Raw genomic sequence first — 23,479 nt, 5'->3', positions numbered from 1 at the left:
GAAACACACCAGTTTAACAGTTTAAATCTTGACTTTATTTGAAATAACATCCACAACTCAGTGCAGCTAGAGAAGACACATTATGAAGCAGTGCGGATGAGCGTGTACACGTGTTTGTGGCACACAGATCAGTAAATGCACTACATAGAAATTATTATTATCATTATAATTACAGTATTGCTATATCCCCCTCCTCTTGGCGTGTCTTGAGCCACTGATTTCCAATCAGCCTCAAGTCTCGGGAGATTCGAACTGGATTGCAATATCCGATTTGTAAAGACTCCTCCTTATCATTGACTTAAAAGCTTTTCCCTCAAACAGAGTCCTTTGCATTAAACGTTATAAGTTCCTGAGATCTTTCCATGGTATTATTGAGCCAAGTTTGGTCATTGTAGAAATACAACACTGTTAAAATTTCACATCTTACCTAGGAAATGAAATTATCCACTGAAGAAAAGGGGGGAAAAACAGGAAAGGCAAGAAACGGAACGGAACAAACTAAGTAAAGAGAGAAGTAAATAATTACAGTTATTTATGACTGGCGCAGCCTATCTCCAAGTGGACCAATACGATAACAGAATTTGCTCTCTTCAAGCCCCTCCCCCAGGCAGACATGCTCACTAGCACCTCCAGCTGCGATTGGTTGGAAAATCCACCCATCAGGCCTTAGTCGGCCCAAGCTGGGAGAGTGTGTCTTTGTTCCTCTCCCTTTTCTTTTAAATTCACCCAGTCTTTTATGTCTTTCGTCTTTTTCTCACTGTCTCCTCAGGTTTTTCTCATCATTCGCCGCGTTTGCCAGGCTTGGAACTTGTTGTACGCAGCCTGAAGCATTTCCTCCAGGTGGCCCGTTAGCTTTTGCAAGAAGAAAACACAGGAAATTACTATGTAGTTCCACTGTAAGTGCATCAAAATATTAATAAATTGCCTTAAAGGTGCACTATGCAACTTTTCGTCCACTGGAGGGCGCCTATTCTAAGCAAAGGCGTAGTTTGATGACGCCAAGTGTGAGCGCAGCATCTTGGGACATGTGGTCATCACCTCACAGCCGGTGGAAAATAGAACTCGGGCAGAAATCATGTTCATGAATGCGGTTATTAACGTTACTGTAGTGTGAAGCAGAGCAGGACCGAGAGTTGTGGAGCTGAGCACGGCCGCTGGAGCGATTGTTACACAAACACACGCGAGCACCAGGGCTTTTATTATGACGGGACGGGACACAGTCGCCGGACGCCTTCAGTATTTCCGCTTTTCCGGTCATGAATATACAGTCTTGTTCAAAATAATAGCAGTACAATGTGACTAACCAGAATAATCAAGGTTTTTAGTATATTTTTTATTGTTACGTGGCAAACAAGTTACCAGTAGGTTCAGTAGATTCTCAGAAAACAAACAAGACCCAGCATTCATGATATGCACGCTCTTAAGGCTGTGCAATTGGGCAATTAGTTGAAAGGGGTGTGTTCAAAAAAATAGCAGTGTCTACCTTTGACTGTACAAACTCAAAACTATTTTGTATAAACATTTTTTTTCCTGGGATTTAGCAATCCTGTGAATCACTAAACTAATATTTAGTTGTATGACCACAGTTTTTTAAAATTGCTTGACATCTGTGTGGCATGGAGTCAACCAACTTGTGGCACCTCTCAGCTGTTATTCCACTCCATGATTCTTTAACAACATTCCACAATTCATTCACATTTCTTGGTTTTGCTTCAGAAACAGCATTTTTGATATCACCCCACAAGTTCTCAATTGGATTAAGGTCTGGAGATTGGGCTGGCCACTCCATAACATTAATTTTGTTGGTTTGGAACCAAGACTTTGCCCGTTTACTAGTGTGTTTTGGGTCATTGTCTTGTTGAAACAACCGTTTCAAGGGCATGTCCTCTTCAGCATAGGGCAACATGACCTCTTCAAGTATTTTAACATATGCAAACTGATCCATGATCCCTGGTATGCGATAAATAGGCCCAACAACATAGTAGGAGAAACATGCCCATATCATGATGCTTGCACCTCCATGCTTCACTGTCTTCACTGTGTACTGTGGCTTGAATTCAGAGTTTGGGGGTCGTCTCGCAAACTGCCTGTGGCCCTTGGACCCAAAAAGAACAATTTTACTCTCATCAGTCCACAAAATGTTCCTCCATTTCTCTTTAGGCCAGTTGATGTGTTCTTTGGCAAATTGTAACCTCTTCTGCACATGCCTTTTTTTTAACAGAGGGACTTTGCGGGGGATTCTTGAAAATAGATTAGCTTCACACAGACGTCTTCTAACTGTCACAGTACTTACAGGTAACTCCAGACTGTCTTTGATCATCCTGGAGGTGATCATTGGCTGAGCCTTTGCCATTCTGGTTATTCTTCTATCCATTTTGATGGTTGTCTTCCGTTTTCTTCCACGTCTCTCTGGTTTTGCTCTCCATTTTAAGGCATTGGAGATCATTTTAGCTGAACAGCCTATCATTTTTTGCACCTCTTTATAGGTTTTCCCCTCTCTAATCAACTTTTTAATCAAAGTACGCTGTTCTTCTGAACAATGTCTTGAACGACCCATTTTCCTCAGCTTTCAAATGCATGTTCAACAAGTGTTGGCTTCATCCTTAAATAGGGGCCACCTGATTCACACCTGTTTCTTCACAAAATTGATGACCTCAGTGATTGAATGCCACACTGCTATTTTTTTGAACACACCCCTTTCAACTAATTCAACTAATTGCCCAATTGCACAGCCTTAAGAGCGTGCATATCATGAATGCTGGGTCTCATTTGTTTTCTGAGAATCTACTGAACCTACTGGTAACTTGTTTGCCAGGTAGCAATAAAAAATATACTAAAAACCTTGATTATTCTGGTTAGTCACATTGTACTGCTATTATTTTGAACAATACTGTAAGGTAATTCAGCTCTGTTTATCATATTAGATACATTTAAGTGTGTTTAAAATGATGTTATGACGTTACTCTGTTAGTTTGCTCAGTGCTGCAATATATAACAAAATATATAATAACCCTAACACTGACCTAGTGGTTTTTGGATATTTTACTGCAAAAATACTACATAGTGCACCTTTAACTTTTACACAATATCAAGAAAAATATCTAAAACCACTGTTTATACGTGGAAAAATCAAAATACAGGAATCACACTGGAAATTATAGACGCTTTAAACCTCAAAAAAAACATTCATTATAAGATTTAAAATATGTATTTTATCAAAAGTATGTTATAACATATCTTTTCTTTCAGGTGCTTTACAGCAGAACTCTGTTCATTATGAAATCAATATTTTCATGTTCCTGTTTATCCCAAACAGCACTCTGAACCATTTTTCCACACAATTCTGGAAATGATCAATTCTGACGAGCATTAATTATTCATGTGTACTCTAAGCACTATTCAAAGAACCCATTAAAGTTGTGGTCAGGGGCGTGGCCTTACATTAGTGCTCAAGTACTGCCGTTGGATCTTGTCTTGAAAGGGGCGGAGCTTCGTCAACTGGAATCTCTCTAGGTTAGATTTCATCTTTATCACCTGTATGCAGGAGGGAGGAACAGATAAAAAAATCATGATGCAATAAAACAACACAAGTATAAAAATGTACTACTTCATTATTGCAGGTGCACTTCTTGACCTTCTCCTCCAGGAAAGGACTGCTGACGGGGAAACAGGACCAGAAGTGTCGGAGCAGCTCTCCAGCGGCAGTGTATAAGTGCTTCAGCTCACCCTGAACATCGGTGGGCACTAATTCTATACAAATACACACAAAGAATGACTAGATCAAGATGATGGACAGCAAAATGCCTTAGTGAGATGTAACTGGCCGGGTTTAAACATCTTGCAATAGTAGAGCGCATTTAAAGGGTTAGTTCACCCAAAAATGTAATTTTTCATTAAAAGGGGGGTGAAATGCTGTTTCATGCATACTGAGCTTTATACACTGTTAAAGAATTGGATTCCCATCCTAAACATAGACAAAGTTTCAAAAACTAATGTTGGACGTTTGATAGAGTATTTCTGTGTCAAAAATACTCCTTCCGGTTTCTCACAAGTTTCGGAGAGTTTTTTTCGAGTACTGGTCTACTTGACGTCCTTGTATGGGCCGTACGGGCTCCTCCCGGTAGGGTGCGCGCGCCCGTGACTAGAGCGAGAGAGGAAATGCACGCCGTAAACGCTCTCTCAGGTGCAGATTCACTCGTCCATGAATACTTCTGTCGCGCGCCGCGCTCCACTTTATCCCTATGGGTGTAGAAGTGTGTTTTTGACGGAGCGGTCCCAGCGATAAAGGTTCGGTCCTGCTTTGGAAGCAGCTGGTGAGTAAACCGGCTTCAAATGTCTGTGCTATTGGCTACCTTCGCATGAGTAAACATCAGTAAACGACACGATCGCGTGCTTCGTCATTGAAATGCGCTAACGGACTCCATTGCTGTTCTCTGTTGTATAACGTTACACTAGTCTGACGTGCAAAACCGTTTTGCTTGCTACCTCTAAGGTCTAGTCGTATACAATAGTCCATAAACCGAATCATGTCCTCATAAACTGCGAGTAAAGACACACAAAGGCCACTAAATACGGTCCATACCACAGAGACGGACGTCCTGATGTTGCTGTTTTTCCTGTTCAATTTATTTCAGCCTCAGATTTGATTGTGGATCATTATCTGTATTAGCTGAGATAGCCATGGGTTTCTCCACGCTTGAGGACGTCACCGCTTTGCGCGCTTGTCATTCTTTAGCTCCGCCCACACGATACGCCTCCAGGCGCTCGGTTTTATCCGGAAAGACTCTGTACAGCCCATATTTCTTTTATAAATATAATAAAACTAAAGACTTTTCGGAGATATGAAGGATGCAATACTACTCTATAGGTACTCAAGATTGACATGAGATTGACTGAAACTGAGTGTTTCACCCCCCCTTTAACTCCTCACCCTAATGTCGTTCCACACCCGGAAGACCTCCGTTCATCTTCACACACAGTTTAAGATATTTTATATTTAGTCAGAGGGCTTTCTCTCCTTTGAATGTAAGTGTATGTACACTTGATGTCCACGTCACGAAGGTAATGAAAACATCATCAAAGTAGTCCATATGAGACATCAGTGGGTTAATTAGACTCTTTTGAAGCGTCGACAATACATTTTGGTCCAAAAATAACAAAAACGACGACTTTATTCGGCATTGTCTTCTCTTCTGCGTTTGTTTTCAACCCTCAAATAAAGAATCAAATGGTCATGAATCAGCAGATTGATTCGTGATTCATATCGCCAATGTCACGTGATTTCAGCAGTTTTCCAGTTTGACACGCAATCCGAATCTTGAATCATGACCGTTTGATTCCTTATTTGAGGAACATGGAAGACAATGCTGAATAAAGTCGTATTTTTTGTTATTTTTGGACCAAAATGTATTGTCGACGCTTCAAAAAAGTCTAACTAACCCACTGATGTCTCATATGGACTACTTTGATGATGTTTTCATTACCTTCTGGACGTGGACAGCAAGTGGGCCATACACTTAAATTCAAAGGACAAAGCCCTCGGACTAAATCTAAAATATCTTAAGCTGTGTTCCGATGATGAACGGAGGTCTTACGGGTGTGAAACGACATTGGGGAGAGTCATTAATGAAAGAAATTTAATTTTTGGGTGTACTAACCCTTTAAGGCCTCATTTACACTGCAGGGTTCAAGTGACCCGATTCCGATTTTTCCTCTCATGTGGCAAAGATCGGATTTGACATGTGAACGTGTAAGCAGGAAAAAATGCATGGATTCCGATATCCTCAGATCGGATTCAGGCCTCACTCATATGTGGTAATAAACCAGATATGAATTGGATATGTGCATTGTGCGTCTGCCATGTAAGCGATCAAATCGGATATTCCCCAGTAAATGCAAGAAGTACGTCATTGAAAAAAGGACTGAGGCGAATGACGTCAACTCAGGTGGACACGAACTGCGATCAAGGGCTCACCTCTTTTTTTCTCCGCCCTTACGAGAAAAATGTTTTGCAGACCTTTAAAAATGTGTGGAAAAGTGCGGAAAGCAAAACATTGAATAAAATGTTTGTCTGCGTCCATTGCATATCGCGCCATTTTACTTCCTTTTATGTTTAAGAACGTCTTGGGGTGTTTCGCCAGTGTACAGTCTAAATGCAAATATCGAATATGGGTCGCTTTTAAAAGATGATGTAAGCGGGTCATCCAAAAAAATCGGATATAATCACCAAATCGGAATTGTGCATCAAGACCTGCAGTGTAAATGCAGCCTAAGTCTCAGCTGAGAGAACATTTGATATTGTTATAATGGGATGAATAGACAGTCTGAGGTCAAACACTGACGGTTAATGGTCTGTTGGCCTCCGCCCTGCATCAGAACCCCTCCAGGTGACAGCGCTGTGATGGCAGAGCTCGCCACACTGCTTGACATCACCTGAAACACGCCACAAAATAAAACACAGACTACAATACAAGTTTTAACCTCGTACTCACGCATCCACATCAACCTCTCACGGATGTACCTGCGTCAGGCGGGGTTTGTAATTCCTCATCTCCTGCTGGATAATGCTGATGGAGTTGATAATGTCCTGACTGGTGGAGTAATGCTGCGACTGCAACGGAGTCGGGCCGTGGGAATATCTTGAAAATGTAAAAATACTTAAATTAAAGATCTGTAGATTATCCGAACATCTACACGGTCTCTGGAAGATACAGATGAAAGGCACTGGGTACTTACCTGTCTGATTTCTTCAAGTTCAGAGCGATGGTCTTACGCCCAGAGTCACCCTGAAGGTCATCATATTCTATGGCTTCCTGTAATTTCACCTGAAGAGCCACAAAACAACACGATAATCTATTTTTATTCTCATTAAACAACGGCTAAAGACAGCTGATCAGCTTATCAGCTAAAACAAAAACTCCAAAAGCAATTAGTACATTTTTTTTTTTTACTAAATTCATACAAAAATATAGGCATAAAATTAGATTTTCAAGTATTTATAATAATAATAATAATAATAATATAAACAACAAATTATAATAAAAGTATTATTACAGTTAGAGATTATTATGATCATTAATAACAATAATTTTTTCATCATCATTTTATTTTTATTCTATTTTACAGAATTCACTAATCATACAGTATATATATATATATATATATACACACACACACACACACACACACACACACACACACACACACACAAACACACACACACACACACACACACACACACACACACACACACACACACACACACACACACACACACACACACACACACACACAGTGTGGTTTAATATTGTTTTAAATGGATTGTTCTGAAATACAACATTATGACTAATAATAATTTATAATTCTGAGATATAGTTTTATGGCAAAATTATGGCATAAAAGTTAGGGAGACAAATCACGATAATGACAAAAGTTGAAATTATGAGCTAAACTTAATTATAACATTAAAAAAATTAAATTAGGACAAAATGACATAATTGACGGAATAAAAAAACAATTATGAGAAAGTAATAATTGACAAAAAGTAGTAATTATAACAAACACTCCTAATGTAGAAATACTTATCGCATAATTATGATTTACTTAAGCATGATTTCAAAATATGGATAACTGTTACATTTAAAATGAAATTATTATTTATAATAATTGTATTTATAAAGCTACCTAACAACATCTATTGACCCTAGCAAAATCATATTAATAACCTTTTTGAGTGGCGGCTGGAAGAAATCTGAATCTCTGGAGTTCCCATCAGTGCTGCTGGTCTCACTGGCTTGATCACTGGGAGCGTCTCTGTATAACACACAAACACACACACACACACACACACACACACACACACACACACACACACACACACACACACACACACACACACACACACACACACACACACACACACACACACACACACACACACACACACACACACACACACACACAATTAAATCTGTGACACACAGAAACAACAAACACTCTGCTGTTGAGATGCTTACGCTTTGCGTAGGCCGGCCGCCAGCACCATGGCACTGTGGTGGTTGAAGCGTTTGATTATGGCGGAGTTGCTGTTCTCTCTCAGTGATTTGTTTGAGGGGTTTGATGTAGTGGGAACTGTAGCTGTGCCGTAACCCTTCAGAGACACACAGAGAGATCCAGTTTCACCAAACAATCCGACACACAGAAGAGCTGTCATATAAAGTCCAACATATCTCACCTCATCTAATGTCTTATCCTCGAGTGAAAGCAGATCCACCATGGGGTTCTTCACTCCTTGGTTAACCATAGATTTCTGACCTAAAAAATGCGAATTCCATCAGAATACAACTCACACACAGACCAAGAAGAGCTATTTAACATGCTCAGATGAAATCAACAGTCCATGGAAGATTCCTTCAGAGTAAATAAGATCTCAAAACAGTAACAGCACTTCATAGGTGCGCTACCCTTCTCGTCCTGTTTGGCACACTCGGAGAAGATGTCCTGCTGGCCCGTGTTGATCCGATCCCTGTGGAAGTAATGAGACTGAAAGAAGCGCGTCCAGAACTCCTTCTCCGTCATGTTGTGAGGAACGTTCTCAGCGTATTTCTGCTTGACTGCAATCAAAGACAAAGAGAGATAGAAAAGGGTCAAATTCAACACCTTACAACAAATTCAAGCTTTTTGTTTGTCCCTAAAGTAATACATTCTTAGGGGGCTTTCACACCTGGGCGTTTGTTTTTTAAGAACCTGGTGTGTTTTCTCCCTTTGTTCGGTTCGTTTAGGCATGTGTGAACATGGCAATCACACTCGGATCCGTGCCAAAACAATCGCTCCTAGACTGAACGAGGTGGTCCCGGCCCGATTGCACACAAACTCTGGAGCAAGCAATCCGACCCAATGGACCAAATGTTATTATAATTCATAATGGGAAATCTACTATAATAGCAGTAGTGTCTCATTCTGTGAGTGAGCACATCAGTTATCACAGTTGAAAACCAAAAGAGCGCCTCTTCATCTTAAAATGACACGTAAATCCGCTTCACTTTGCAAGATTGTGTCTTGTTAAAGCCTTGACAGGTTTGCGTGTGTCTTGACAGAGCTGGGAGATCCAGAGAGAACGTGTTTGAATTTTCTGCACGAATGTAGTATATAATTTAACCGCGGGAATGGCGGCTACAGCCGTATAGTGATCACGTGTCTCTTAACAGTTACAAATAAAGCCAGAATAAGCTCATGGAGCGAACTTGTCAATCCTCTCGATGGATGATGCAGAGGAAACTCTGACCAATAAGAGGACAGTTGTACTCGCATGCGACTTGCGTGAACACGTTTTGGTATGCTTTGAAAGGCTGCCTTGTGAAAGTGAAACGAACCAAGAAGACTCCACGTTAACTCCACGTTTTGGAAAAAAACAAACGATCTAAAGGTGTGAAAACTTATTTTTTGACACTTAAAACAGGCTACTATACCTTTAAGACTACTAAATGTAAATGGCACTTTTTATGATTGATTTGACCATTTTTGTGAAATTATAATGCATCTGTCATAAAAAACTACTCTGTCATTATTGTGACAAATTTTATGCAGAAATTAAGACGTTTATCTCATAATTAAGATATATTTAAGCATGATATTATTTATTATGAGGTGGAAAGAGGAAATTTTGACAAAAAGATTCAGCCTTCGCTAGGAGTTTGATCGACAGGCGGTCTGACCAATCGTAAAGCGCCGAATTTACCATTTTTGTCCAACAAAGCAGTCAAGAGTTCGTAGATTAACGCTGGTGGACTTGAACTGGAAAAATGGTGTGTACTGACATCTTTCCACTATTGAAACAACATTCCTTCTGAAGTTCATTAATGTTTATTTGATACTATAAATTAACTAGAAGGAAGAGATGATCGGTTCAACTGAGCGACCTATCATCACACAGGGGCGGCAGTGGCTCAGTGGTTCATGTAGGTTGTCTACAAACCAGAAGGTTGGTGGTTCAATCCCTGGTTCCACTTGACCAAGTGTCGAAGTGTCCATGAGCAAGACACCTAACCCCAGCTGCTCCCGACGAGCTGGATGGCGCCTTACATGGCTGACATCGCCGTCGGTGTATGAATGGGTGAATGTGAAGCAATATGTAAAGCGCTTTGGATAAAAGCGCTATATAAATGCAGTCCATTTAGTCCATTTCACACATTAAAGAGCCACAAAAGGGTAATTATTGTTTACCTTTCTTTAAAAAAAATGACAAAATGTTAGAGTTGAAACTTTGTTGCATATTTAACCTGCTCTGTCCTGTCTGTCAGTGTCTCCTCTTTGCTCTGTGATGTGTGTGGTGTGAGAGCACAGCTTGTCGGACATAGCAACAGAACACTAAAGGTTTATTTTTTTTTGCGAACGGTGAATTATGAGGAAAAAGTAATAGTAATAATTATGCCATTAAAGTTGAAACTTTGACAAAAGCCATAATTATGACACATATGTAGAAATTATGACTTATTTCATAATTATGTTTCACTTAGGCATGTTGTTTGTTTCTTATATGTGGCGGAAATAGGCTTCCATACAGAATGCAATGTGAGAAGCTCAATGATAAAAGCATAATTTATTCAATACCTAAAGGTATCAATAAAACGTATTGTGTATTTGTATGCGTATTAGAGTATCACACTGTTGGCCGTGTTAACTGTGGCAAAACATGATTGGATAAATTGTAAGCATATTAGTTTATAAATGAGTTTTGTTCTAAATCAGTCAGCATCCATATCAGTTCGGATGCCGACTTAGAAGGGAGCTGCCGATGTAGGCAGTAGACAGCAAGTCAGCTCACTAGGGTTTGAAACGGACACATCGTTTGCACTGATTATAGAGATAGTTTGAGAATGATCTTAAATCACATTTCTCACCTGTAGGGTACGTCCTGAAGATCGACTCGATGATGTCAGAGGTCAGATTGTACCGCAGGCCGTTGCAGCCGTCTGTCTGTGGTCTGATGTCCGCCTGTAAGCCACGATGACAACATGATCATGAGCCGAATTTACATTGGAAATGTTAAAATCACGATGATTATTATAAATGATTCATCCATGCATTTTTTTATTCTTGTGCACTCATAATCTTAAATTTAAAAAAAACGTTAACCTCCTCATCCCCTCCAAAAGATAATCTGTTCTTTTTTTCTGTGACGTGTCTCTGACTGCAAAACTGAGTCCTTACAGTTAGCAACGCTCAACTTCCTAAGATTTATCCAATTCCAGAGGCCAAAATCCAGTCCCACCCAAAATGTATTCTACATTGTTTTTCCTACATTGAAAATTTTTTGGCGGCCAAAGCCTTATTTGATGATTTATTGTGATTTATAAATTGATGTAGATTACTAATGCATGTGCCAGGGCGTGCGTTAAAGGGATACTTCACTGCCTTTTCATATTAAACTATGTTATTCCCTTAACTTTAACGAGTTGATACATACCTCTCTCGTCTCAGTGCGTCACTTAATCTCTCTGACGCGCGGTGATGATCTGATAGCATTTAGTTTAGCTCCCTAAGCCCAGTTCATTCACTATGGAACCAAACAGAGATCAAGTTAGAAGTACCAAACACCTCCACGTTTCCCCCATTTAAATACAGTTACACCAATAGTTGAACAATCAAGTATGGTGACAAAATAAAACGTGGTACTTGTCTAATCGGATTAAAAAGGAGAACTATAATGTATGGCGGATTAGCACTTCTGAGAGTACTTCGGCTCAGCGCAGTAAAAAGTCCCGGCCGAAACATCTTCCCTCACATCTCCCTATTGACAGAAATGAGAGAGTGAGGGGGAGGTGTGAGGAAAGATGTTTCGGCCGGGACTTTTTACTGCGCCGAGCCGAAGTAAAGTGTTAAAGTGCTAATCCGCCATACATTATAGTTCTCCTTTTTAATCCGATTAGACAAGTACCACGTTTTATTTTGTCACCATACTTGATTGTTCAACTATTGGTGTAACTGTATTTAAATAGGGGAAACGTGGAGGTGTTTGGCACTTCTAACTTGATCTCTGTTTGGTTCCATAGTGAATGAACTGGGCTTAGTGGGCTAAGCTAAATGCTATCAGATCATCACCGCGCGTCAGAGAGATTAAGAGCACGCACTGAGACGAGAGAGGTGTGTATCAACACGTTTTAGTTAAGGGAATAACATAGTTTAATATGAAAAAGCGGTGAAGTAACCCTTTAACTGACAGAGAACCGTGCCGTGCGCACTCTCTGTCTTATCACCGTCTTGGCTCTTTCTCACTCGCACATCAATCAAAATCAACCGAACTGACACAATGGTAAAAGGTCGAAAGATTGACTCCATGTTCCATGTGGTGTGTTCGCAAAATATTTTCCCTGAATTACTGCTGGATGTGAATTGTGCTAAAAAAAAAAACGCACCTCTTTTTACAGATGTTTTGCACACGCAGCTGACATCAACCATACTTTCAAATAAACGGAAAGATATCCTTTTGAAGTGTTTTCTGGGTTGACAAATCTTTCGCGTTGTTTTAACGGTCTGTTTTAACAGCGGTTTCACATATAACGCGTTCGCTTTTGTCCGATTCGCGAACTAATGACTCATTTGAACCGATTCATTTAAATGAACTGATCTGTCCAACACTGAACTCACAAATCGGTGTGTAATCATTTATTCACAACACCTCTGAAATGAGAATGCAAGTGTGCTTACCCCATTAAACAAGAGGGGTTAGTAAGAATTAGTTATAATAATCCACAGTATTTTCATGTATTTATTTTGAGAAGGCCTATTTATATGATAATGTATAGTATATTACCATAATAATAATAATAATAATAATAATAATAATAATAATAATAATAAAAATAATAATTTAGACTGGAATAAGGTGAAACCAGAACAATGCAAGTTATTGATAGACAATAATTGTATTAAATTGTATATGGTAGAGAATTAGACTATTTGTTATTACATTTTAATGCTACTTTTTAATTGTTGCCAATATAATTAATCGGTAAACCATGCAAACTGTGTTACAAACATCTAAACAACTAAAGAAACAAACATCAAGACATCATACATAATGAGATAAATGCATTTTTTTAAATTTTATTTTTTATATTTATCGTCAGTATTGGGCTCACAGATCACACAGGTAGGTACTTTTACTGTTGCTGTGTGTGCGCATGCATGCATGTGTGTGGATGACCATGTCTGGTCAGCCACCACCGAAGACCATTTCTGACCCAGGAAAAACCCTGGTATTCTCCTCCCAGAAGCCAATTTTCCTTGGATATACATCACAATATGGAAGAAAAGCCCATCGCAAATATATTTTAATGTCGACTTTAAACCAGGGGTGTCCAAACTCAGTCCTGGAGGGCCAATATCCTGCAGAGTTTAGCTCCAACTTGCCTCAACACACCTGCCTAGAAGTTTCTAGTATCCTTAGTAAGACCTTGATTAGCTGGTTCAGGTGTGTTGAATTGGGGTTGGAGCTAAAGTTACCAACACCCATTCGCCCAACTTCCAAAAGGCTACAACATACTCCGCAAGAAGAGAGAAAAAAGTTCTCGCTCCCAGGGCTGCGAGAACAAAATTACGTCATTTTGTTCTCGCAGCCCTGGTTTGGGAGTTCTCGCAGCTTGTCCTCGACACATCGCCTGAGCAGAACTTTTTTCTTGCAGGTGTCCGAGAACTATCGTGTGATTGGTCAGACATTTAAAGTGGGCGTGGTTAATGCAGAGAAATGCAGATGATCGGCACCTGCTTTACTCGTGAAGTATGAATGTACTGGCCAGAACGAACTTTGTTCTTGTTCTTGCCACCTCGAGAAAACGAACAAATTTCTTTTTTTTTGCAGAGTATGTTTCAAGTTTTAGATCCAACCAATTCCAGAGGACGAAATCCAGTCCCACCCTACATTTTTACTCATCCCAGAAGCCCTTTCCTTTGGATAAACATCACAATAGAGAAGAAAAGCCCATCGCAAATTCAATTTCATGCCGACTTTAAACAATTAGCCTTGTGGTACATTTAAACTCACCAGGAAGGCAGCAGAGATGCCCACTTCCTGTTTGTTGTTGACGGCGAGGGAGTGCTCCACAGAATTCAGGCTCAGCCGATTGGCCCAGAACTCCTCAGCGCTGATCACCTGACTCACCACTAAGTCCTTATAGAGCTGGAACAGAACAGGGTCTTCCTGCAACATCCTGAAACATAAAGCATCAGCTGGAGGTCAACCAGTAACAACAAAGAGAATGTAGGTGGCCAATTTGCTGATGTTATAGTGACACTAGGGTTGAGCTGATAAACAATGCCATCGTCCATCGCTGATGGCTGACAGACATCACAATGTTGAGCCGGCATCATGATTCCTCCGCTCAAATAATGAAGCTGTTTCCGATAACAATATACATGACATTCAAAACAGTTTAATGAACACAATTTAAACATTAAAGATTTTATTGTGCAAAAAAACAGCAAATTATAGGCTAAGAGATGTTTAACACTAACTAAACCAATGATATACATATATTCTGGACGCCGGCATGCTTCCATCAAGCCCGCAAGAATTTTTCCTGTGTCTAGTTGAAGTAAGCAGAGCATAAAAACAGCGGTGCGGCTCACACCACAAGCACTCAGGATGGTTTGTGGTAATGATATTTCAGTGCTATATCCTCTAGTAGTTTTATCTAAAGCAAAACAGGCTTCATTCAAGCCCTTTCAACTCCTTGTGTTTTCTCTCTTTCTCCAGACGTGTGCGACATTAACAGAGCTTAACGCTCAAGCGCCATCGTCCATCTATAGGTTTCACTGTAGACATCGTCTGATGCCAATTTGGTAGACTTCGCCCAACCCTTAAGTGGCATACAATTTGATGAAGGGAAATAAGATGTGTTCAGAACTTCACCTGTTCTTCTCCTCCAGCTCTTTATTGGCTTTCTTCTTGAACTTGGGCAGGAGCTGCTGTAGGAGTTCTTTGGTGACGTCTCTGTCCTTCAGTGCTGTGCTCTCATTGGCAAAATGAAAGGTGGTGCTTTCTCCAGTGTGCAGAATCAGCTGGAGCTGGATCTTTGCCTTACCATCAGGACTGATCTTCTGACCTGCACAAAATCAACAATCAAATGATCAAACAATCATATATTATATATATATATATATATATATATATATATATATATATATATATATATATATATATATATATATATATATATATATCTGAACGACTTTGACAAGGGCCAAAATGTTATGGCAAAGCGATTGGGTCAGAGGGGTCTCTGAAAGGGTGACCCGTCACGGAAACCAGGGACACAAGTCGGCAGCTCTACTATTGAGAAAAATGAGAAAGAAGCGGGTTTTTTTTTCTTCAAATTATGTGATTTTCGCTTTTTTGCAGAATCTGTTAGTTGAAATCACGAAGAAGCCTCTACGTGTTTGAGATGGCATTAATTGTATATTTAAAAGTGTATATTTTGAGGTTGAAATTGCCTTGTTTTGTCTGTGTGTATTTCCATGCTGGCCTTTGTTATTGCCCCGCCCTCCAAGGGACGCGTGGCTAATTATTCATGCAGCGCTCTGGCCGGCTGTAGAGATGATCCAAGCGACGATGAAAGCCGCATAATAAGACTGGATAATACCGTAATCTACAACTGAGCGAAGATGAAGAAGAGGAAGAATGTATCAGACAGGCGTCAGACGAGTTGGACTGTAAGAAATCAGAGGCTATATCGATAGTAACATTTGACAAGGATAAAGGCAGAGAAATGGGTCAAATCTGTATCCGTGACTTTGACAAGGGCCAAATTGTTATGGCAAAGCGATTAGGTCAGAGGGGTCTCTGAAACGGCAAGGCTTTTGTGTTTGATCCAGGTCAGGAGTGATGAGGATTTACCAACAGTGTCTGAGGAGGAAGAAACACGAACCGGCAACAGAGTTTTGGACGCCCAAGGCTCATCGATGCACAAGGGCAATGAAGACAATCCCATTTGGTATGAGCCAAAAGAAGGTCACAAAACTCAAAAAGGCGTTTTTACTTTTTATATATGATTGAACTTGTTTTAATATAGTTGTGCCTATAATATATAATATATAACAACACATTGTGTTATTTGTTTATTGTATGATTTTATTTATGCTTAGTAATTGTGTGTTACTCTACGAGGCCTTGTTAATTGCCCCTTGGGGACAAATAAAGTTTTTGAATTGAAAAAACTGTAATGATGGTTATGAGAGGAATGCGTCACAAGACAGTCCATAACACTCTACTGCGTATGGGGCTGCAGACCAATCAGAGTGCCCATGATGACCCCTGACTGTCCAACATCGAAAGCACCAACAGTGGCACTTGAGCATCAGAACTGGACATTGGAGTAGTGGAAGAAGGTGGCCTGGTCTGATGGGTCCGGTTTTCTTTTAGATCACATGGACAGCCGTGTACGTGTGTGCGGTTTACCTGGGGAACACATTGCACCAGTCTTTCTAAGTTGTTGTCTTTAAATTAATATTTCAGTTTTTTTCTGTTTTCAGGGGTAGGCTACAGGAGCAGCATAGAGCGCCCTCTCGCGGCTATATGTTTTTTCTTGTCAGTCAGTATGAATTAAATTTGATATATAAGTCGCACCTGACTATAAGTCGCAGGACCAGCCAAACTGTGAAAAAAAGTGTGACTTATAGTCCGGAAAATATGGTAGACCAACGAAATTGAAATAAATTAATCAAAGATATCAAAATAAAATCATTGGAGTTATTAAACAATTTTTTGTCTGACAAGTGATTTTTCTACATTACCATATTTCATCACTGAACTTGAAAGTTTCATAAAAATCGATTTCTCTACAAAGAAAAATATTAGCATTTCTATTAATCCATGCATAATGTTGGTCTTTCATCTTACAGACTCTGCAATTTCAGAAATCCTATTAAATCACTACATATCACAATGTACGACACAGACCTAATAAACTTGGGTAGTACAATTATGTAGACTGTACGATGATGACACCTTCAGCATGTGCTAATGGTACACAAACAGGGCAAGATGAACCGCACTTTGGCAATTGTGGTTTTTATGAGTGCTGAAAAAAGTGGAGGAAGCGAAAGAGGAGAGTATGGGCGTGGTCATGGCTACGGTCATGAGGCTAACTTAGCATGCCAATTTTGCAAATGGAACTTGAGGTAAGAAGCTTTAGCGCCATGTCGCGTTGATCATTACGCCATTTCATGTCGCATTTCTATTGGCTAGTCAGTAGACGTAGGTTGTAGCAGCAATCACTGAGATGATCATACTAATCTGACACTTTCAGAATATTATCGCAGGCTACCTTTAGTCACAAGACTGTGACTGCAGCCATCTTTGAAACATCTCTCCCTGTACGACAACAGAAATCGCCACGATTGGTCATCTTTCATTTGGGACAGCCCGAAATCACTAAATGTGCACCGTGCACAAGGTCATGGGCGTCGGAAATCATTGTGTGTGTGTGGGACAAGACCCACCCACTTTTTACGCCCAATGATATTGGACCCACTCACTTTTATCATCTCTTATGGGTCCTGCACACTGCGCGATTTTTCAAAATCCTTTGCGAACGTCCCTTGTCAGACTGTACGAACATGATCCCCGATGTAAGCCATGTCACACTGTAAGATCTCAGTTGACATTAATGTCAGACTGCACGACAGTGAAGGCGCGCTAAAAACGGACGCGCGCAAGAAAACTCACCCGGAGTTTTATATCATCAATGAATGACCCGTTCGGTAACAGTGAGCTGCATTACACGCGGGACTGAAATGCTGGCTACAAAGAAATCTCTAGCTCTCGTTTTGGTCATAGTTTGTCTTGAAGAACGGAGATATTTGACAGTCGTCTTAGGAGAAGTCACACTGCAGGATTGTGTGCCAAATCTTCTGACACTGCCAGAATTTCGTCTGAGGTAAAATTTGATCGCAGCGCTCATTAATCGGCTGCCGGTGAACATGTCAAACTAACGACCAAAGACGTCAGATTTCAGCCTAGGATCTGAGGAATCTTTTAGGATTTGCTAAATTTGTCTCAGATGGCCAAATCGTAGCCAAAATCGCACAGTGTGCACCCGGCTTTATGCAGCACATGTCTGTTTACCTACCCCTAACCAAGAAACACTTATTATTAAACACGTTAGATGCTTTATTTCCACTTTTCTACTATTTTCTCAATTTTTTGTGAAGATAAATGCCTTTCTGATCTGATATGTGATGGAAAAAGGGAGTAAAGCAAGTGTGGCAATAGGCGGATTCGAACCTCAGATCGATTTGCGTCAAAACTTACCCCTACACTATAGCCACGGTAGATAACTCTGTGATTTCCGTAATTTTGTCCGGCCCAATCAATCGTTTAGTAAATGGTGGTATATTTGTATAATGTAAATATGACATCTACAGTTACTTCAGTAAAAAAAAAAAAATCTGAGATTGAGGACCCATTCACTTTTTATTTGCTTCCGACGCCCATGCATAAGGCACATATCAAAGGTTGAACCACCACCCCAAATGAGGTTCTAAAATCTGGGGGGAACTCACAGCGTATGTCGGCATACAGGTGGCTGACCGAAAAGCGGTCCTTCCCTTCTGGACCCCAGGCGATCCGCTCCGCCATCAGGTACAGAGTCCCATCCTGCTTCCTCTGACGGACCCTTTTTACCACCAGCAACACCTCCTCGGACAGAGACGCCATCGCTACAGAAACAAAGGGATGTTCAAACCTCATTCATAATGCAGGACATTCAGATCAAAGATATATGTGAACATAAATGAAACCTATAAAAGATGGCTAATCACACAGTTTGTGTTTTGAAAAACATGCAGAAATAAGATATTACATAAGACTCAAAACAGCCAATAATCAGATTCAAAATCAGATCTGATATGACAATAGACTCAGGTCAAACTCAGAACAGAAATCGAATCAGATCAGATATGACCGATTCAGATTAAGATGCGATATTAAATCAGATTTATATCAGATGGAGCTAACAGCACTAGCACACATCACTTGTTCATTTATTAAAGTCAATTATTTAAGATTCATTCTCAGTATATGTAGAAATAGAAAATCTAAACTGTTTGTTTATGCTAAAGACATTTTAAACACAATGAAACACACTGTAAACACATTTAAATGTGATTAATCTGAAATCTGCACATGAAAGCTGAACTGACGCTCACAGCCGGTGACTTTAATTAACTGTTTCATTTCAAAATAATAAACCCTCACCTGGCGCTCCAAAGCTGCTGCAGCCGAAGCCTCAATATTGATCTTGTGGTAAGCGAAGTGAAATCAGTGTAAATGGCAGTATTAGTGTTTATTTACAGTCGTTACGGACGCCGTGAGTGACAGCAGCCCTCAGATCCGCCATAGAAACAGAGTGAAGCCACAAACCGTGATGCGCTTCCTCATAATGACAGCGATACAGATTTCAAAATTAAAGTTCTGTGTATAATCAATGGATTCAAGTTTAATATAATATAATATAATATAATATAATATAATATAATATAATATAATATAATATAATATAATATAATATAAAAATATTGTAATATAATTAATAATATAAAAACAATTTAATATAATTAATATAATATCATGTAAAAATCATGTAATGTTATATAGTTAATAGCATACAAATCATTTAATGTAAAAAATAATTTAATGTAATATAATATAATAATATAATAATATATAAATCCTATAATTAATAATATAAAAATCATATAATGCAATATAATGAATAATATAAAAAAAAATATAATATAATATAATATAATTAAAATATAATATAAAAATCAATTAATGATGAAAGCATCTGCAAACCCCTATATTTATATAATTATAAATATAATATATTGGACATATAACGCTTTGTATCGTGGTCATAAATCTTTTATTATCGATTGCGTTTTAATTTACAACTTTTATTTTGACAACAGAAATCGCTCGTGTTCCGACTTTAGACGTTCCTTATTGTTGCTGATGGAACTACCGTGCAACTTTCCATACATGAAAGCAAGTGATAAGTCATCAGAATAACTCAATGAATTGGTTTGGTTTCGGTTTCAATGGCTTTGGTCAGATAAGGCCGGCAGATGTGAGTGGACAGATAACCTGTAAAGTGACCACACCTGTCCTGATATCAGATGTGTGTAGATCATGTGTGATCAGATCAGACTGTAGAGTCAGAGCCAGCTGGAGCTCCAGAGCTCATGTGCATCACACAGACTGTAAGTCAGCTATGAGTAACAAACATATACTTTGTTTTTCTACAATATTAGTCACATGTACTATAGCCTAAGCTATGATAGAATAAATTAACTTTATATTTATATATTATTTTGTATTCATATTTTAATTTTGTATTTATTTGTATTTTTGATGATGTCTCACTTACATACATTTTATGCATATCCTTTACTCACATCACATATACTTGATTATTTTCTCTCTATAATCCCTTGTGCTGCAGGTGGTAGTCGTGTGTGTGTGTCAGGGTTTGTGTCCGGCTCATCAGGACAGGTGTGCGGAGACATTTTTCCAGAGAGTCAGGGGTGCACAGACACTCTCCTCAGTGAAAGATACCTGACGCTCAACTTCACAGACAGAGTGGAATGCTGGGAAATACAGCAGCCACAAAACAAGCTTGTGTGGAAGAGGGAGCAAGACCCTTCGGACAACACCGGTAGCGTACAGATGTCTTTGTTCTGCACAGTCAGTCCTGATTGTGTTATTGAAGTAAATCTGTTGCTGGTAAAAGGATATTGATATGATGCATTTCCACAGGACAAACCGTCCCGCTGCCGCTTGTGCCAGGCGGGTATGTCATGCCCAAACCTCCTTTTTTCCACCCGCTGTGCTCTGACCTCTGTGCCGTGAGCCTGGCATTGGGCACCGAACACGCTGTGCTGCTGACTTCAGTCGGGACTGTGTATTCCTGGGGATCTGGAAGGTACAAGAAACGGCCCGTGTTAATCATTTAAAGTCCCCGTGAAATCAAAATGGAACTTTTTTGGCTTTTATTATGAATATTCTAGCCTTACTGTTATCTGTAAGCTCCAAAACAATGAAAAAAATTCACATTTAAAAGATATGAGTTCAAAACCTACAGTCTCTTAGCCTATAAATCTAGACGCACCCTAGCGGCAGCAAATCTAATCTGCCCGCAAGTGTCGTCTAGCAACTCTCAATACCCTTCTGAGCTGTATTCGCCTAACTCTTGCCGGGCCAATCACATCGTGTATAGAGTCGGTGGGCGGGGCCATAATGACGACGGCCGAGTTGCGTTTGCGTACTTCTAGTAAACACAGAAACTGGCGAACGGCGGTCTTTTGAATCAGCTTTGCCCGCGACTCTGGAAGACTTGGAGTTAAAGGGGGGGTGAAACACTCAGTTTCAGTCAATCTCATGTCAATATTGAGTACCTATAGAGTAGTATTGCATCCTTCATATCTCCGAAAAGTCTTTAGTTTTATCATATTTATAAAAGAAATATGGGCTGTACCGAGTCTTTCCGGAAAAAAACGAGCGCCTGGAGGCGTATCGTGTGGGCGGAGCTAAAGAATGACGAGCGCGCAAAGCGGTGACGTCCTCAAGCGTGGAGAAACCCATCTATCTCAGCTAATACAGATAATGATCCACAATCAAATCTGAGGCAGAAATAAATTGAACAGGAGAAACGGCAACATCAGGACGTCCGTCTCTGTGGTATGTACTGTATTTAGGGGCCTTTGTGTGCAGTTTATGAGGACATGATTCGGTTTATGGACTATTGTATGTGACTAGACCTTAGAGGTAGCAAGCAAAACGGTTTTGCACGTCAGAGTCAGAATAGTGTAACGTTATACAGAACAACAATGGAGTCCGTTAGCGCATTTGAATGACGAAGCACGCGATCGTATCGTTTACTGATGTTTACTCATGCGATGGTAGCCAATAGCAGAGACATTTGAAGTTGATTTACTCACCGGCATCTTCCAAAGCAGGGCCGCTCTGTCAAAAACACACTTCTTTGGTATGATTTGGTGAAGTCCTGTGACAGCAGTGACCGTGGAAATCCACTTTGCGACGCGACTGAAGCGATGCCTTGAAGCTTCCCGTCATTTCTGCGTTCAAATCGGTTCAAATGCAGCGCTGCCTTCCCGGAATGCTGTGCTGAAGCGTTGAAGTCGTTCGACGTCACCCATAGGAATAAAGTGGAGCGCGGCGCGACATAAGTGTTCACGGACGACTGGATCTGCACCTGAGAGACTGTTTACAGCGTGCATTTCCTCTCTCTCGCTCTAGTCACGCGCGCGCGCACCCTAACGGGAGAAGAGCCCGTACGGCCCATACAAGGACCTTCCGATCTATTTAACGTCAATTAGACCCATACTCGAAAAAAACTCGCCGAAACTTGTGAGAAACCGGAAGGAGTATTTTTAACACAGAAATACTCCATCAAACGTCCAACATTAGTTTTTGAAACTTTGTCTATGTTTAGGATGGGAATCCAAGTCTTTAAAGGTGTAAAAAGCTCTGTATGCATGAAACAGCATTTCACCCCCCCTTTAAGCTTTTCTCTGAGAAAAGAACAAGAACGGCACTGAAGTCATTCTTAAGAAGGGAAGATGTGTTCGGTGTTTAGCCGACCGGATACGGCGAAAGTTTAATCTGTCAGCGAGCTCTCCTTCACCTTCGTTGCTCTGGTTGGTGTAGCGCTATCCTATCGCGTACAGAGGGAGTTTGAAAGACAACCGTTTATCCGCCCCTCGGATTGAGCTGTCAATGGTGAGTTTCCAGACCAAACATCTTGATGTGGGTCTGGCTTGTCAGGCTAACAGTCTCTCACTTCTGCCAATAAGAATCAATGATGACATCACTCTGCTGTTAAAGCTGCACTATGTAATTTTTCTGTCCGCTAGAGGGCACCTGTTCAAAACAAAGGCGCAGTAAGATGACGCCAAGTTTGAGCACAGAATCATGGGACGTGGTCTTCACTTCACAGCCAGCGGGAAAGAATCGGGATAGGACTCAGGCAGAAATCATGCTGATGGATGCAGTTTGTTAAGAAGTTTCATCCAATCAGAGCACTGTTTACTAAGTGACGTTAGTCAATGCCTAGCAGTCAGAAAAGACGAACTGAATGCTCCAATGCAGGAGATTAATACCTCCTTTTTTCCTTCAGTAGTGGGTTTATGTGAGCGAGTTAATGACATGAATACCACTCACTGTAACCATTCAAACTGAATTATCAGTAAACTCCAACTCTGCTTCAAGTGAGTCTTATGTGTTCTTGCCCGACACACCAGTGCGGATAGAAATCCACCTCTTCCAGTACAAATACAGTCCTTAACTAAATCTCTGAAACACAGTTATTAACGTTACTGTAGTGTGAAGCAGATCAGGGCCAGTGTTGAGGAGCTGAGCAAGGCCACTAGAGCGATTGATACACAAACACACGCCTCGCGA

The 23,479-nt window shown here is 40.2% G+C and overlaps 2 protein-coding genes across 2 annotated transcripts in view; one reads left to right on the top strand and one right to left on the bottom strand.

Moving 5' to 3' along the window:
• Positions 1–12: 12 nt before the first annotated feature.
• Positions 13–19,412, bottom strand: gtf2h1 (general transcription factor IIH, polypeptide 1). The gene is made up of 15 exons (XM_067436805.1): positions 19,253–19,412; positions 18,559–18,714; positions 14,909–15,101; positions 14,042–14,207; positions 10,899–10,992; positions 8,463–8,612; positions 8,234–8,313; positions 8,016–8,149; positions 7,725–7,812; positions 6,736–6,824; positions 6,521–6,638; positions 6,342–6,432; positions 3,635–3,750; positions 3,442–3,534; positions 13–852 (listed from the first exon to the last, which is right to left on the bottom strand). Exons 2-15 carry the CDS (start codon positions 18,710–18,712, stop codon positions 766–768), a joined length of 1,653 nt encoding a protein of 550 aa, XP_067292906.1. The 5' UTR covers positions 18,713–18,714; positions 19,253–19,412; the 3' UTR covers positions 13–765.
• Positions 19,413–19,987: 575 nt separating this feature from the next.
• The window catches only part of rccd1 (RCC1 domain containing 1), a 9,764-nt gene continuing 6,272 nt past the window's right edge, over positions 19,988–23,479 (top strand). Inside the window, exons 1-3 of the mRNA XM_067435834.1 lie at positions 19,988–20,259; positions 20,502–20,714; positions 20,816–20,981. Of these exons, the coding sequence (XP_067291935.1) occupies positions 20,073–20,259; positions 20,502–20,714; positions 20,816–20,981 (566 nt within the window). The 5' untranslated portion in view covers positions 19,988–20,072. The remainder of the gene's footprint in view (positions 20,260–20,501; positions 20,715–20,815; positions 20,982–23,479) is intronic.

The sequence above is a fragment of the Pseudorasbora parva genome, chromosome 25, assembly GCF_024679245.1.
Source record: "Pseudorasbora parva isolate DD20220531a chromosome 25, ASM2467924v1, whole genome shotgun sequence".
NCBI classification, from domain to species: Eukaryota; Metazoa; Chordata; class Actinopteri; order Cypriniformes; family Gobionidae; genus Pseudorasbora; species Pseudorasbora parva.
Note: the sequence above shows the minus strand (reverse complement) of the source record. Positions and strands in the feature narration are given on the sequence as shown.